Source organism: Hoplias malabaricus, chromosome 10 (assembly GCF_029633855.1).
Source record: "Hoplias malabaricus isolate fHopMal1 chromosome 10, fHopMal1.hap1, whole genome shotgun sequence".
NCBI classification, from domain to species: Eukaryota; Metazoa; Chordata; class Actinopteri; order Characiformes; family Erythrinidae; genus Hoplias; species Hoplias malabaricus.
In genome coordinates, this window is record NC_089809.1 from 4815428 (window position 1) to 4832001 (window position 16574).

The 16574-nt window shown below is 38.4% G+C and overlaps 2 protein-coding genes across 3 annotated transcripts; one reads left to right on the plus strand and one right to left on the minus strand.

The window, feature by feature from the left end:
- Positions 1–97: 97 nt before the first annotated feature.
- Positions 98–4214, minus strand: josd2 (Josephin domain containing 2). Of its 2 annotated transcripts, none has more exons than XM_066683138.1 (5): positions 4094–4214; positions 2248–2402; positions 1988–2113; positions 1372–1566; positions 98–1273 (listed from the first exon to the last, which is right to left on the minus strand). In XM_066683138.1, the coding sequence occupies exons 2-5, from the start codon at positions 2370–2372 to the stop codon at positions 1159–1161; spliced, it is 561 nt and encodes a 186-aa protein (XP_066539235.1). In that variant the 5' UTR covers positions 2373–2402; positions 4094–4214; the 3' UTR covers positions 98–1158. The 2 variants fall into 2 exon arrangements, with proteins under 2 accessions (XP_066539235.1, XP_066539234.1); XM_066683137.1 differs by lacking the exon at positions 4094–4214 and adding an exon at positions 3145–3381.
- A 2848-nt stretch (positions 4215–7062) lies between these two features.
- On the plus strand, positions 7063–12377 carry ube2s (ubiquitin-conjugating enzyme E2S). The gene is made up of 4 exons (XM_066683607.1): positions 7063–7407; positions 9666–9813; positions 10272–10462; positions 10956–12377. The coding sequence occupies exons 1-4, from the start codon at positions 7405–7407 to the stop codon at positions 11280–11282; spliced, it is 669 nt and encodes a 222-aa protein (XP_066539704.1). The 5' UTR covers positions 7063–7404; the 3' UTR covers positions 11283–12377.
- Positions 12378–16574: the final 4197 nt, after the last annotated feature.

A 16574-nucleotide genomic window follows, 5' to 3' on the forward strand; every position in this document is an offset into this window, starting at 1 on the left:
TAGAATTGTACTTTATTTTCGATATTTAAATCTATTTTTACCACATTCTAACCTTCAGCAATGACCACAGAAGACCTGGTTTAAATAAGAACTGTACTTTATTAGTGAATTTTTGCATTTCTCTGGTGTCATATGAGACGTGGCAAAGTGAGAAAAACATGAGCAAATAAACAACTGGAAGAACAGGTAGAAGCAGAATTATATTATGTGTATTTAGAAAGACTAACAATTGTAGCATTTCTGTGCATAGTTAAACACACACACGCACACACACACACCTACATCATCAGTGCAGAGACACAGGACCAGTACAGATACAAACAAACAAGTGTTTAACAACTCTAACACACATCCTGAGAGAGGGAATAGGTGAAAAGACAAAAGAAAAAGAGAGAGTATGCCAGGGAGTAGAAAAAGAAAGGAGTGGAAGAAAATAAGTTATAATAGAATGATAAAAGAGACAGGAAAATTAAGAAAGACTGAAAGAAAAAGAAGTGAGGAGATAAAGCAGAAAAAGGAACAAAGGGGAAAGAGAGCAAAAACAGAATAAGAAAGAGACGATCTAGTGATACTATTCTCTCCTGTCACTTAGACTTCATCCTTTAATTCATCCTTTTATTCATCAGCGAATTACTCTCTCTCATATTCTTTTTAATTATCTTTGTTTCTCTGTTCTCCTTATTCGAATCAAACCAAACATGAGAGAAATTAAGTGCAGGAAACAACAAATACAGAGAATAGAGAGACAAGATAAAAGGCCAAAATAACACAATAGAGAAAAGTTGAGAAAGAGATATAAACACAGAGGAAAAAAGGGGAAGTAAGAGATGGAGAACAAGAGCAAGGAAAAAGAAGAAGAAGAAAAAGATAGGAGCAAGAGACAGGGAGAGAGTTGCTGTAGTAGCATCTTTCTCTAGTTACTTATCCTGCATTCTCTCTTAATTCATGTGTAAGGATCACATTTATCTCTCCCTTCTCTCGGCTTCTGACTCCCTCTCCCCATCTCTGTCTTTTATTCATCTATAATTTCTCTCTCTCTCATCCTTCATTCTTTGGTAGTGATGCACTGTTTGGGGAGGGTAAACCTGAAGCCTCACCCCTCTCACTGCTTGCATGTGGAGTCGTGAAACACACAACAAAATCATGTCCTGAGATTAATCATTTCCTAGAATCATCTCCCATCATCAACCAAGTCCCATCATCCTCCACTTCCCTCTGAACGACAAGGAGCATCTCTGCTACATCCTGAGTTAACTGCTCACTGAGAAATAACCTGTGGCAGAGAGAGAGAGAGAGAGAGAGATGGTTAAAAAAGATCAAAAGAATGCATCTCTCAGCTTAATTCTGAATAAAAATGCTACCAATCCTTACCTGAGTTCTGTTTCCCCTCCAATGCAGGCTGGACCCTTTAGTTTGGAGTCAAGATTGTAGTATTGTCCATTAACCTGTCGCACTGCAAGCCAGTGTCTGCGTCTCAGCGGCAGGGACACGATTCCCAGAGACACTCGCGATGGTACATTTAAAATAAATCCCTGAACCTTCTCCAGACACAAATTCTCCACTGACCTTCAGCAGAAAAAAACCCACAGAATTAGTACATGAGCATGTGTAAGGAAAGCACATTTAAATATGTCACTGTTTTCCAAATTATTGTCTGTATCTGCTCTAAGCAACCGGAACTACTTTTATACAGTTTTAAGTTCAAAGTCTGGACATATCTAAGCCCATCCCATCCAAGCACAGTTCTGTTAAAAGTAGATCAGGTGTAGGTTCCAATATGTTTAATATTTTACCTCATATCTCATGTGTGTGCGTGTGTGTGTGTGTGTGTACAGAACATTTATTTTCATTGCAAATGCCCTTGTCTTCAACTGTAGTTCAAGAAAACATGTCTGTGTTAATCAACCATACACTGTAGATACAGCAGATGTTTTAAAAACTGACATTCCCTTTAAATTGGTTTAGTAGCATTGATTGATGAACTGACCTACGTTTGTCCCACCACACTGCAGCCAGTCCACGGCTCTGGAGGGCTGCCATAATAACGTTCACATCATAGTTCCCTGTCCCTAACACAGAGCGGTGAGGATTCACCACACACTGAGGGGCAAGGCTGGCAGCAAAGCAAGAGTAAAGAAAAAGTTACAAAATAAAACCACAGTTCTACTGGCCCATTTTTTTTACAAAAAGAAGACCCATGTAATACTGTATAAACAGGTTTACTAATTAAGAGGCTGGTATTCTCACCGTTTACAGATATCATCAGCTGTCTCTTTAGTGAACACTCTGTCCTGAAGCACGTTGTTTAAGGCATGAATGGCACAAAGCTCCAACCTCTGCTTCTCATGAAACACCTCCACCACCTCGCTCATACTCCCTCACACACACACACAGTCAGCAGCCTACAACATAGACACAGCTATAGTTAGCATTTACTGCACAAATAGCATTTACACAATAATCTCTTATTAATGTTAAATTTTTTTGTTTCTCTTATACAGTTGTGTGTTCTTTGTAATTTACCCTCACTTTTTTCATGTTACTGTTTATATATATATATATATATATATATATATATATATATATATATATATATATATATATATATATATATAAACTTTTCGTTCATTATTTACCCTTGCCTTGCAAACAATCCTTTCCCTGAAGCCCTTCTGGTGACGTGTCTTCAAAATAAAGGCATGCAAAGAGACTTAATATGGCGTGTAACCAATAAATTAAATTTGCACAGGAATAAATAAATAAATAAATATGCATAAGATTAACAACAATTTAAAACGCATAAGAATACCCCCCCCCCAAGTAATTTCCACTCATTGTTAAGTCGTTCCCACGTCATACTGTGTCCACTAATAATTAAGCCGTTCCCAAGTTATTTATTTGGAAGGGATGTCACCAGCAGGGATCCGTAACAAGCCCTTCAGTAAATAAAAATGTAGTCACAGCGCTTAAATAAAGCCACTTTAACATTCACTCATTCTAAAACAAATCTGAATTCGTGTTAAAACATTCTGACTACACATGATCAGAAAGAGCGAATCAAATGTATTTAAACGTACAAAACCCGCCCATAGTTAAAGTCAGTTTGCTATTTAGCTTGTTAGCTTGGCGGCTAAGTGTCGTTACCTTTAACGCTGAATCTTGAAGGAGAACAAAGCATATAACACAATTTGATCTGCACCTTGAGAGACCGCGAACAAGTCTTAGGCTTAACGTTTTTACCGAACTCATCAAACTGTCTCATTTAGAGCTGCGCCTCCTCTGTTCGGTGTGTTTTCAGGAGGATGCTTTACATTAGCGAGGAGCTAAGCAGTGCTGTAGAAAAGAGGCACTGTTCTTGTTGTTGTTAACGCCCCTAAAGCGGGGCGTGTTCAATTTAATCTTCCTGAAGTGTACACTTGTGCTCTAGTGGCCCTACTTAAGTGCACTCTAAACGGCCTTATTTGCATAACTATTTACTAGCCCTGTCCGAAATAATGGTGGCATAACTCCTGGGGTTGTCAAAGTTGAGTCTTTGGTGATGTGAACAACATTTAATTACATTCTGACCATTAATTGTCTGTAACCGCGTATCCGGTTCAGTTTCGCAGTGGGCCTGGAATCACTGGAACAAACCCTGGAGGGGCGATACATATTCACACCTGTGGACACTTTTGAGTCGCCAATTCTCCTACCAACGTGTGTTTTTGGTCTGTGGGAGGAAACCCACGCGGACACGGGGAGAAAACACCAAACGTACAGACAGTCGCTCAGAGCGGGACTCGAACCCAAAAACCCCAGGTCCCTGGAGCTGTGTAACAGTAACACGACCTGCTGCGCCACCTTGTCACCCTATTTTGAATTTCCTATTAATTCATTCACACAAATTCTTCAATTGCTCCATCATTAAGTCGGAATGCAAGAGAGACTTGGCCTACAAGTCGGAATGAGAGAGAGAGAGAGGAGGGAGAAGAGAGAGAGACACCTTAATTCTCACCCTAAGCCCTGATTGAAGACTTAAGTAAATTGAAAGATTCACCCATTGTTCACACCCAAGTTGCAGTTATATTTATTGTAGAGAAATACATGTACTCACTCTTTCAATTGTATATGGAAATAATGCCCTGTTTTCTCCCATCACAGGCAAATCAACATAGTCTATGCAATCTCCACTACTCACTTGATGTAAGATTGGGGAAATCAGTAGATCGTCAAACCTTTATGAGCGATTGTATTGGAGTGCCCTCTAGAGGAGGTCAAATACTAACCCAAGCAATGATCTTCCCTCATGAAAGAACCGAATAGAAAATAGAAATAAAAAAATAATAAATGAACACACAAGCCAACCGAAATATAAGAAATAACAACATTTTAAAATGTTTCAGCATGTGTTACTATGACGGTAAATTCCGTTTCTGAAATGGATAAGCATTAGTTTCATGCATAATTTCTAGGTCTTACATAGCTGCCCTAGATATAAAATAGAATTTTCAAGGAGATAAGAGGTTTTGCATGGATTTCAGAAAAAACAGTGAAAATGCCAATGGTGCAAATATATTTGTCAAATTTTGCCTAATTCTTTCATAACATTTGTAACTAATTCATTCATTAATTGTCTGTAACTACTTTACCAGTTCAGGGTTGCGGTGGGTCCGGAGTCTACCCGGAATCACTGGGCGCCAGGCAGGAATGCACCCTGGAGGGGGCGCCAGTCCTTCACAGGTCAACACAAACACACACACACACACACATTCACACCTACAGACACTTTTGAGTCACCAATCCACCTACCAACGTGTGTTTTTGAACCATGGGAGGAAACTCACAAGGACACGGGGAGAACACACCAAACACTTCACAGACAGTCACCTGGAGTGGGACTTGAACCCTCAACTTCCGCTACCTGCTGCGCCACCGTGCTGCCTGTAACTAATATACAATCCTTATCCTTATAGTATAGCTATTTTATTTATGATTCATTAAATTAATTCATTCATTATCTGTAAGCTCTTATCCAGTTCAGGGTGGCGGTGGGTCCAGAGCCTACTTGGAATCATTGGGTGCAAGGCGGGAATACACCCTGGAGGGGGCGCCAGTCCTTCACAGGGCGACACACATTCACATCTACGGGCACTTTTGAGTCGCCAATTCACCTAACAACGTGTGTTTTTGGACTGTGGGAGGAAACCGGAGCACCCGGAGGAAACCCATGTGGACAGAGTCCTCACAGACAGTCACCCAGGAATCGAACCCACAACCTCCAGGTCCCTGGAGCTGTGTGACTGCGACACTACCTGCTGCACCACCATCCATTTAATTAAAAATGTAATATTGATAACAGTAAACTTGTGGTAAATCTAATGAATAAATCTTTGGAGACTGTTAAGACTGTTAACACTAGGTAAGATTTGGTATTTTTGCTCTTGGGCTTCACCTACAGTTGCAGAATTTATTTCACTTTTACTGCACAGATGAAGGACTTTGTAAAAGAGAATGGATGTCAGTTAAATTAATACAGTAAATTTATACTTAAATAATTTTACAGCTTCATTAGGCACAACATATAAGTTTTACAAAGGTTGACAAACATATAAGTAATATTGCCAGACAACCATTTATTCATCTTTAAAATATTTCTAAGAATTATCTAAGAAACAACTAGGTTGGACTATTGCGATGCCCTGTTTTCCTGGATGTTCCAGTAAAAAGAATGCAGCGAGCAAGAGTTCTTACACAAACTAAAAACTTATCCCATGTTAGACTGATATTATCAGCACCCCTCATTGGCTGCCAGTCAAATTTAGAATAGATTACAATGTCTTTTACTCTAGAATTACTTCTGTTGACATAGAAAGATACAAATAGCCTTGTCCATCAGTACCTAAGTGAACTTATTTTGTGTTATGAACCATCATGCCTACTTAGATAACTGGGTGCTACACGTTTTTGCCTAGAATGATTAAATCTACTGTCATCCCACTGCTCTCACATGATCACTCATGTTTATTGAGGGTGGAGCTGTGGGACACTGATGTCTCTGGGAGTCCACGTGTCTCTGCTGCCACTTTGATAGTGAAGTCGACCAAAGCCACAACTCACACTGTAATTATCCTCAAAATATTCAGTCCCTCAGAGTCCAATATTAAACGTAACTCTCTGTATGTTCCTGTCCCTGGTTGAACAACTACCCCATCCTGTCTAATCTAATGCTGGAGATAGATTGTCTGAATGGAGTGTCCCCTGCCATTTGTGTATTTGTCTGCTTGATTAACTCTGTTGTTAACCAGAGGAGCATGAGTTCTCCTTTAGATTTTTTGTTCCCCTTAAGGTTTTTCCCTTTTCCATAACATTGTCACCTTGTCTTGATAGAACCCAGAATTAAGCTGCTTTGTGACCACAGCGGTTGTAAAATACAATTAAATTGAATTGGGTTTCAGCTTGTGTCACAGTCTGCAAACTGCAAAGAGTTCTCCATATTATGTGCTCTGCCAGGGTCTGCATGGGTTTCCTCTGGGTTCTCCGGCTTCATCCCAGAGTCTCATGGATTGGCTGTGTGAAACTGTGTGTGAGTGATAGGGTGAATCTATTATTCACTGTGATGGACAAGTCCCATGTGTTACAGCATGCCTGGCACCCGAGGAAGGCTCCAGACCCACCACAACAATGATCAAGATGAAGCAGTCTTAGAAGAATGAATGAATGAATGAATGAAACCATCTTTATTAGAGAAATGTGTTTTTTTACTGCCTTTTTCCTTACTCTCCCTTTTTGAAGCATTGACACATATATCTCTCCATATATGGATATTGCACTTGTAAAGTTAAAATTGTCTTATTATTAATAAGGTTTCTCACTTTTCACTTTTTCTCCTTTTGCCTTTATAAAACATAGACAGCTGCATTTGCTCCCTGCTTTGTGGGCGGGTCTGAGTTTTTTAAATAGGCCAATCAATGAAGAGCATTTTTCACATTCTCCGATTCAGCTGGCCAACGTCACTGAAAGAGTGCATCGTAATTCGCTAAGCGTGGACACGCACTGCTTATATCGAAAGGCCATTGGCTGAGACGGCTCACCATCACTGCTCGTATTTTTGTTCCTGTGTCAAAAAAATATATATACTGCTCGCTTCTCAGCCTCAGCTTCGAGAAGTAACGATAAAAAACTAAATCTCGAGCAGAGACAGGAAGATTTCATTTATTTTTATCTACACTGCTTAATTAAAGTTAGATTTGGGGGCAAAGCCCTTTGTAAATATAGAGAAAATAGGCTTTTAATCAGTTAACTTCACCTAAAGCTGAACGTTAGCCTCAGTGAAGTGCCCTCCTCTCTTTCTCTGCTCGGCACTCGGGGGGAAAAAACAGCGGTTTAAGGCCGTTTTAATAATTAATTTCTGAAATAACTGTCGCAATGGTAAGTTAATCCTATTTTATTACACACCATTTAGTTAATAAAACATGTCTGTGGCCTACGTAGCCACATCAACATCAGTTTACACGAAGCTGAAGTTAGCCTTCTTGCTCGAATTTTCCGTTCCACCTTAAATGGTCGCAGTGGTAACCGTAGTTGCTGCAGCATTTAAGGAGGAACGAAAAATTCGACTTTGATTTTAAACTAGTTAACTAGCACTTTACACTTGGTGTTTCTGAATGTTGTGTATTTTTAGTGTTTTACCAATGTTTCATCTTCGTTTTTTGTATTGTGCCACATAGCTAGCATGCTGCTATTGTAACTTGTGTTTTTAAAATTGCTCTTGTTCTGTGTGGTGTTAATTGTTAAAAGCACACGAAGCCGTTTTATTTCTATTTTCTTTTCACCCACTCTTTTTTCCCCCCCGATTTATCGCAATAAATGGACGATGCTGAAAGTATCCCGTTTTACCGTAAATGGGTCTGTTGTTGAGCATAAAGTTTTTTCCCCTCTTATACTTTAGAGAGCATAATGTAATGTACATTTCATATGGTTTAGCAATTTTAAAACAGACTTCTAGCAATAGATAAGGTTATATTAAAATGTAAGTGGGATTTATAGGTGGGTAATGTCGATTATATTGATATCGTGATAGGAAATGTTTATTAGTACCGAACTTGTATTGAATAAAGTCAATGCAGTTAAAAAAAAAACATCCTGGCAACTATTGAAACAACTTCTTTTTTTTTTAAGTAACAAGAGAAAAATAGAGTCAAAGTTTGCTTTTAGGTTTTATTTTTCCCAGGTAAATGTCCTGTAAGTTTTTCTCAGAATTATTGCAAAGGGAATAATAATAATAATTCTGGGATGTTGCTGCAAGGTTTACAGGTTTGCAAATTTTAAAGGTTATAAGGTAAGGCTGGGTACAAATGTCTTTTTTTTTTTTATTTTATTTTTATTATTTTTTTAATAAATGCATTGTCTAAAAGCCCTGTGCAGTCATTGGTAAAACACTTAAAATTAATCTCTTTATAGGCTATACCCTGATAATTAAAGGCCCCTTGATGTCAGTAATACGGAGAAAGCACAAAATTAATTCTATTTAAATGCATTAGGAAAGCAAGAGTTTAATCTCTTAATTGATTTATGATGTGTTTTGATTATTGTAATCACCCACGTGAACTATCACGTCACTGATTTCACCAGAAAGTCTGTAACTGCATGACAAATAAATGGCTATAAGAAGACATTGTATAACACAGTAATGATAAACTTAATAATTGATATAGATCTTTAGGCTTAGGTCTCCCTCTAGTGACCAATTTTGTTGTTCTTTGAACTTCAAGTGGCAGGTTGTTGGAATTCAGAAATTAGTATGGCATCCAGTTTCTGGGCTATTTTAAAATTAATGTTTCACTGGACATTGAGTATAAATTTGGTTTATACTGAATTTACCTTATAAAATAAAAGCTCAAAATGAGGCACAGTGTACATCAAAATATTTAAATCTAGAAATTGATTTTTTTAAAAGCAGTTTATATGTAAATCTCTTAACATTTAATTAATTTGCACACATTGTCTTAAAATTCACCAAGCTTGTACAATAAATACTAGTACTGACAATATCCACATAATGCTGAGAAAAGAGTTTTGGTATTTATTACTTTGATAACAACAACATCTGTTAATGACCTCTGTCAGTTTGCTCTAGCAAAAATGACATACATGAATGGCTTTGTTCACCAACAAAATACAGGGATTATTCAAACAAGCTTCAGAAAATACCTTGTCTGCTTCTGCATCATGGCGCCCACTTGTGCACCTGCCACCAATTTTCTTCTCATCACATGCAGCAAGTCTCTAATCTCCAGTCAATCTCACTCTCAGCCAAACACCTTAAATACAGCTTTCTGCTTCAAACGCAACAACCTTGTCCTACCATGTGCTGCTACACTAAGGCTTTTCAAGCCTCTGAGCTGAATTTAACAAAAATGTAATGTTAGTAATGAAATACTACTTCTGAGCAGTATAGTAGTTTGTCATGGTGTTGAGAAATGATTACATCGGCCAAACAAATCATAGCCAAAAACTAAGATGGCTTAAAAAAAAAAAAAAGTGCAGTGTTGGTATATGACTGCTTAGTCCTCTTTCTTCATTGTTGAAAATTTATAGTCAAAGGTTTTTTAAAGATTTCACAGCTTGAGTGCTAGCCTAAACACAAGGCTAACGTTCTTGTTTGTTTCTCTCCTCCCTGTGAGCAGAACTCTAATGTGGAGAACTTGCCGCCTCAAGTCTTGAGACTAGTTTATAAAGAAGTTTCTGCACTTGCAGCAGATCCACCAGAAGGAATCAAAATCTACCCTAGTGAAGAAGACATTACAGAGCTTCACACAGCTATTGAGGGGCCAGGTAAAAATTCTCCATTCTTTTTGTACATTTATAGAAATAATTTAAATCATTCCCCTTTCCTTTACCTCAGATTTAGCTAAACTGGCACCTTTTTAAGTTTCTTTTGTCTTGGAGATGCAAGGATTGGAGGTTTTTGCCCGTCCCCCCCACCCCCCGCAATACTGCAATACAACTTGGTGTATTGGTTTTTGTAGCTTCTGTAGTTAAACTGAATGTGTTATATCTGTGTTAATATACATGGTTATTTACTGTAAATCCTTTGGCTTTATATACATGCAAATTATAACTTTAAACATGAATGCATTCATGAAATCCTCTTTTGGGGACACAAATAAATACTTAGTGAGTGTGAGTTCTTGCCTCAGAATTGCACTGAATAAAGCTGTAATAAAATGTAAAACATGTAATAAATCTGGAAAGCATCTAAATCGTGTATATTTTTGCCATTTTCTTAACAGAAGGAACCCCTTATGCTGGAGGAGTGTTCAAGATGCGCTTGGTTCTGGGGAAGGATTTTCCCGCTGTTCCACCCAGGGGCTATTTCCTGACCAAGATTTTCCATCCAAACGTTGGGCACAAGGGTGAAATCTGTGTCAATGTTCTGAAGAGAGACTGGAAGGCAGAGCTGGGCCTCAGGCATGTATTATTGGTAAGTAGCACATTGCAGCAGGGTTTGTGTGGGTGGGGGTAGGTTTGCTAGGCCGTACAGGTAAAGATTTTTGTGTGTGTCATTATAGAATTTGCCATTTTGATTGTTGTGTTTTATCCATAATTTCCTCTGGTAAAGGAAAGTCAGGTGTATTTGTTTATCCCACATGGCATTTTCCAGATTGCCTTGATGGAAATTCTTGCCAAATGAATTGTCTGAAATGTGTATAACTGGTTTCTGAGAGATTCTAAATATCTTAAGGGCATTGTGACAGAGAATTAATAATAATAATAATAATAATGGTAAAGAGACTGTTTATTGGTTAGATTACTAAATATCCTTTTCTTATTCTTTCTGTAATTTATTCATGATTTTTATTACATTTCTTTGGCTTTTTTTTAATCTTTCTCCCCATCTTCTGTCTTTCTTTCCTTTCTTACTTGCTTTCCTTTTTTCCCTTCTCTCATGCACTTTTCTTCTTTCTCTCTCTCAGACCATTAAGTGCCTACTGATCCACCCTAATCCTGAATCTGCTCTGAATGAGGAGGCTGGGAGGTTACTGTTGGAGGACTATGCCGAATATGCATCACGAGCCCACCTCTTGACGGAGATCCATGCCATGGGAGGCTCATCGGGGGCCATCCATGAGCCCGGGGACGGGCCCCAGCCCAAAAAACATGCGGGAGACCCCAACAAACGTGTGGCAGCAGCAGGGGCCAGCAGCTCCAACAACAGCAACACAAGTGCCACAAACAGTAGCAATAACATAGTCGCTGCAAAAAAGAAAACTGATAAAAAACGAGCTCTAAGGCGGCTATAATGCTCAACCTTTATTCTTTTTCTTTCCTTATGTTTGTCAATATAAATATTGAATTAATGAGATCATATTTTTACTCTTTTTTATGTTTTTCTGTCCTCTTAAAGAAACCTGTCTGTTTTCTTCATCATTTTTATGATTACCAAACTATATTGTCCCCTCTTCACTCTTTCTGCTACTCTCAGGTTTCCAACTTCCATCATGACAACTCGCAATGTATTTCTCTCAAGAAAGAGACAAATGGGTTATTTTTTGGAAGATCAAGACTTCTGTGTACCCTTTTTTTATTTTTATTTTTTTCTCTCCCCCCTCCTCCTCTGTCTACCCTTTATTATAAGAACCTTGATATTCCCATCAGTATTTTGGTCTTTATCTTCACCCAGGTTGTTTTAAAGAGTATGGACAGATTTTGTGGAGAATCCTTTATTTATTTGCTGCTGTGTCAGTTAAGCACCCGTTGAGATTTTTAAATCTGTATTTCCTCAAATAATAAATACAATAAGTCTAAAAGGCCATGGTGGATTAACGGAACACACGGTGGAACCTAAAAACACTCATTCAACACTCACACTGAATGTACAGAAAGGTATTTCCCTTTGTTTTGCAAATCAATTGTTTATTTGAAAGTTTGTGTCAATGATTTATCGCTAAAATTTAAAACTGCTTTTATGCAGGAGCTATCCTCATAATGAATGAATTTAATGTAAACTGGTAGACAAGATTCAAGCACGCAAAGGCAGTTGAAACAAATAGATGCTTTGGTCACCTAGAATACCATTTTATCAACAATATGAGCGATGAGGTCACTAAGAGGAACATCAACCAATTTGCTTGTTTGGTATTGATGTATAGTCCAATTGGATGAGTCCAATAAGGGTAGGGTATAGATTTATTTATTTTGAAAATAATTAAAACACCTTATACATGTTTAGATACTCAAATATTAACGTTCTTCATATGATGGGATGCTCTAGATGGTCATAGCTTTTGTTATTTGGACAAATCACTTTCAATAGTGCAATATTCTTTGAATATGCTTTTCTCTGGGGACTATTGAAACTTTCTGTCTTTTCTCTGTTAACTAGTCAGTGTGTGTATTTTATATATATATATATATAGGCCCCTTTGTGGTATTGGTTGTTTTCAGAGCTAGCTTCAGGGGAATTACTTTGGCAGACTGTGACGTGGAAATATAAGGTCAAAAATTTGTTGACAAGGCTCCACATTTTTTAAAGGAGGATGTAACTTTCTTTACACATCCTAGAGGAAACCTGTTTACTTCAGTCACGTCATGCTGAAGCAGGGATGATTGGACAGAGTTAGCTAGTGGGTGGAATTTTTCATAATTTTCACCTTACCTGGTCAAATTATAATCAAAATTTTGTGCAGTTCTTGGTCTCCCTGTATCGAGCATCTTGTTAAACGTGAGTAACAAACCAGTTTCATGAGGATTTTTTTTTGTGCATTTTCAAATTTTGTGGATATTTCATTTACTACATTTAAACAGCGGTTCCTCACATTGTAAGGTTACTATTTTGGGAGATGCCTGCATTTAATTGGACAGTGATGACATAACAAATGCCTGTCAATAAACAGGTGATATGTTAATTGAACCAGGGGCCGTACATAGTTTTGCGAAACGTAAAATTTTTTTTTTACTTTCCGTTTTCGCCTTTCCAATTTTTTCCATATTCTCTCTCTTTCTGTTTAGGTTTTATACATTTGTTTTGCTTCCCAGCAGTTTTTAACGGTTACATCCAGATTGTCTATCATTAATCAGTTTTTTTCATGTTTTTATATCATCACTTTAAAAAAAAAAAAAAAAAAACACCTCCAGAATAGTAGCTTTACAGGAAAAGAAAAAAATTATTTTAAGCAAATTGACTCCCTCCCAGATAATATTACAAAACCACAGTTCAAAAGGTAGCGTGGTGGTGCAACAGGTGGCGCCGCTGTCACACAGCTCCAGGATGCTGGTTTTTGTCACGCTTGTGGATGCTGTAATGTTTTAAGTTTGGAATGTGTCCACTTAACTGGACGTTCCATTTGGAGGCAACTCCTCTCCAACTGTGGGAAGACCACTCATCTGGGTAATCTTGTAGGGTTGTACTTGACCTGCAATAATGTTTAAGAAGGTATTATGTAATAAAGTAATTTCCTTCTGAAAGGGAGGAGCCTAGAGCATCACACTGCCTTTGCAGGTCCATTTCTGATGCTCACGTGCCCAAACTAGACATTTTCTTTGCGGTGAATAGTTTGTACCTAGGTAGCCTTGTAAGTAACAAACTCCAGTGCACTGTGTTCTGTCACCTTTATATCAGCCAGCATGAATGTTTTCTGCAGTAAGTATTAGCATGGTTGTACCAGGTGAGCTAACATTCACTCCAAACACATATATTAGAGAGACTTGGATGCCCATGACCTGTGGTAGACAGTAACTGAATGTAATTCGTTACTGTATTTAAATACTTTTTTGTGTGTATCTACTTAAGTATTTCCATTTTGTGCAAGTTTTTTGCTTTAACTCCACTAAGTTTCAAAGTCAAATATCTCACTTTTTACGCCACTGCGTTATGAAAATACGTTGGGTTTATGTGTGATTACAACCGTAAAGTGTCTGAACAAATCTCCCTGCTACACACAGCGGCACTGTTGCTAGGAGACGAACGAACAGTCACAGCGCTAAAAGCAAGTCAAAATATTTCTCCACCTAAAACCAACACCAAAGGTAGGGTGACCAGACGTACTCTTTTACCCGGACACGACCTCTTATTTAGACTTAAAAAATGTCCGGGCGGAATTTCACAAACGTCCGGGATTTTGTTTTTCTAGAGCTTACATAGAACTTCGAGAAGCGTTTCGTTCACAAACTAGTCCCGCCCTCCCCTACTCCGTTTGGTTCGCTTGAGTGAGAAGGGGGCGTGGTGAAGTAGCCTAAAATCTTCTGATTGGACGGTCTGACTGTAGAGCTACTGTTATTGGTCGATAACCTTCTCTGTAAACATTTAATTGGTCAGTCTGCACGTCAGGAGTCGTCCACCGCCTCCCGGAGACGTGTCCTCTTTTTCAACATCTCAGATCTGGTCACCCTAACCAAAGGCAGACTTTGTTTGTGCGTATTTGAGACTGTAAGTAATCAATTTCAGTTCCTAGAACCGTTATGAATGAAAAAAACATAGTATTTGGCTGTATCTGAGTCATCGGCAACTACTATTCATACAATTTTTATGAATCTGTAGATGTCACAGATCACTCACCGTGGGTAAGACGAGGTCAAATCCAGAAGAAATATCCCAAAGTCCAAAAATCAGTACAGAGAGATAAACAAGTCCCAAAAACATAAATGAGTAAAAAGTCAGAAAAACAAAACTCGTAGTTTAAAAAACAGTTGTCTCAGAAATAGCTCAAACTATACAAATATACAGACAAAACAGAGAGCTTAACGTAACACTAGTTAATATTTTTTCCTTAAAATTATTGCTTCAAAATCATTGTGATTCTTCACTGACCTGTAATAGGGAGAATAGAGCTTCTGTTATTGCTACCCTAAGCTCAGCACTGCAGACACTGCAATATGTAACTTTTGGAGGAGGGTAGGAACCACCAACTTCCTCCTCCTCCCTACCAATTTCAGTACAATGCTGTAAAAATTAACTGTACTAGGGGGGAGCCCCAAAAACAAAACAACAAACAAATAAAAAAAAAAAACCACCAAGGTACCTAGTTTTCCTAAGTGAGTAAAAACTGTTATGGTGCCAAGAACACACTAAAGGCCAAGTTATGCTTTTTTGTTGACTCAGAACCTATGCCATAGCCTGCACAAGTGTCCTATGCCATTGAGAAAGTTTATACTTGTGCGTTGTGGTCTGTATCGCTCTGCATATACAGCGCCAAACCACTAGGGCTGAATTTCAAACATCTTCTTTAACCCTAAATAGTACATAATGTAGTGATATCAGATTTACAAATCTTTAAACTGCACTATTTTGGGAGTGGAGTGAAGAGGAGTTAATATTTCTGTACTTCTTGACTTGACCAACATGAACCATGTTCGTCCGACTGCAGACCAATCACGGTTGATGTGGTCTGCGTAGACGTGACTAGTTACATTTTTGGAGAGGTGCACATCAGCCCATGCTGCCTACAGCATAGGTTCAACACAAGCACAAGTTGGGCTTAATACTCAGGAGAAAGTGACCTCTGTTGGTTTGGAGGGGCAGCACCTGGGGTGTATGTAATAGTTGTTATAACATCATTTATTGTGTGACATTCCATTAAAAGACTGGTCAAACAAGAGTATTGTTACAAAAATGATAATGGGACATTAGACCCATAATATGTCGTGGTACTTTTACTTTTGATACTTAAGTATATTTGAAGGTAAATACTTTTGGACTTTTACTCAAATGAAGATCTACAATGAGGACTTCAACTTTTACTGGAGTAATATTTTACCTTGAGTATCTGTACTTTTACTCAAGTACATGATTTTTGTACTTTGTCCACCTCTGCCCATGACCCTGTTATCGGTTGTCCTTCCTTGTTTGATACCATGTTTGGTAAGTATTAACCACTGCATATCAGGACTGCCCCTCAATAACAGCCATTTTGGAGATGCTATTGCCAGAACATTACAGTTCTGCATTTGACAAAGTTTGCCAGTTTTATCCACTTTCAACATATCAACTTCAGGAACTGACTGTTCATTGCTGCCTAACATGTCCCACACCCTGACAGGTCACATTGTAACAAGATAATCAGTGTTATTCCCCCACACCTGTCAGAGGTTCTGATGCTGTGGCTGATAGACATTAGTCAAATCTATTTAAATGTAGCACTAATGCTGTTTGAAATAGTGGTAGCTTCTATTGTCAGCCCTATTAGCTCCTTATCTCCAGTTATAAAACAAAGAATAAACTTCAGACATCTTGGTCGATCAGTGACATTTGCTGCAAGGAGGTAAATTGTGTGAATTACAATTTCAGTCACTTTAAATAGGCTACAACCCGACACCATTTGAGCTGTTATAGCTGGCTCTGAGCTTGAGTTAATGTTAAAAATTGGTGTTTCTTGTTGGGTTTATTTCATTGAGGGACATTTTTTCCCCTCTGGTTCTTGGACGTGTTTTCCTGTGCAGATTTGCAGAGGCTGTACGCAGGCTGTAATTTGAAGCGGTTTTTAACGGCTGAGCAGTTTCTCTCCAAGGGGCCGAACAGCGGCCCACCCACCTGTATAGGAATAGAAGAGCGCACACACGCTGCCTAATTACTGTCTGAGACAAGGAGGAGTGATGCT

Bases quoted from the DNA above. Each gene is read 5' to 3' on its own strand.
- ube2s (XM_066683607.1), top strand. The intron at 9,814-10,271 runs GTAAAAATTCTC...TTTTCTTAACAG, and splicing joins CACAGCTATTGAGGGGCCAG to AAGGAACCCCTTATGCTGGA. The intron at 10,463-10,955 runs GTAAGTAGCACA...TCTCTCTCTCAG, and splicing joins GCCTCAGGCATGTATTATTG to ACCATTAAGTGCCTACTGAT.
- josd2 (XM_066683138.1), bottom strand. From the start codon at position 2,372: ATGAGCGAGGTGGTGGAGGTGTTTCATGAGAAGCAGAGGTTGGAGCTT. The intron at 1,567-1,987 runs GTCAGTTCATCA...TTTCTGCTGAAG, and splicing joins GTGTGGTGGGACAAACGTAG to GTCAGTGGAGAATTTGTGTC. The intron at 1,274-1,371 runs GTAAGGATTGGT...TCTCTGCCACAG, and splicing joins GGAGGGGAAACAGAACTCAG to GTTATTTCTCAGTGAGCAGT.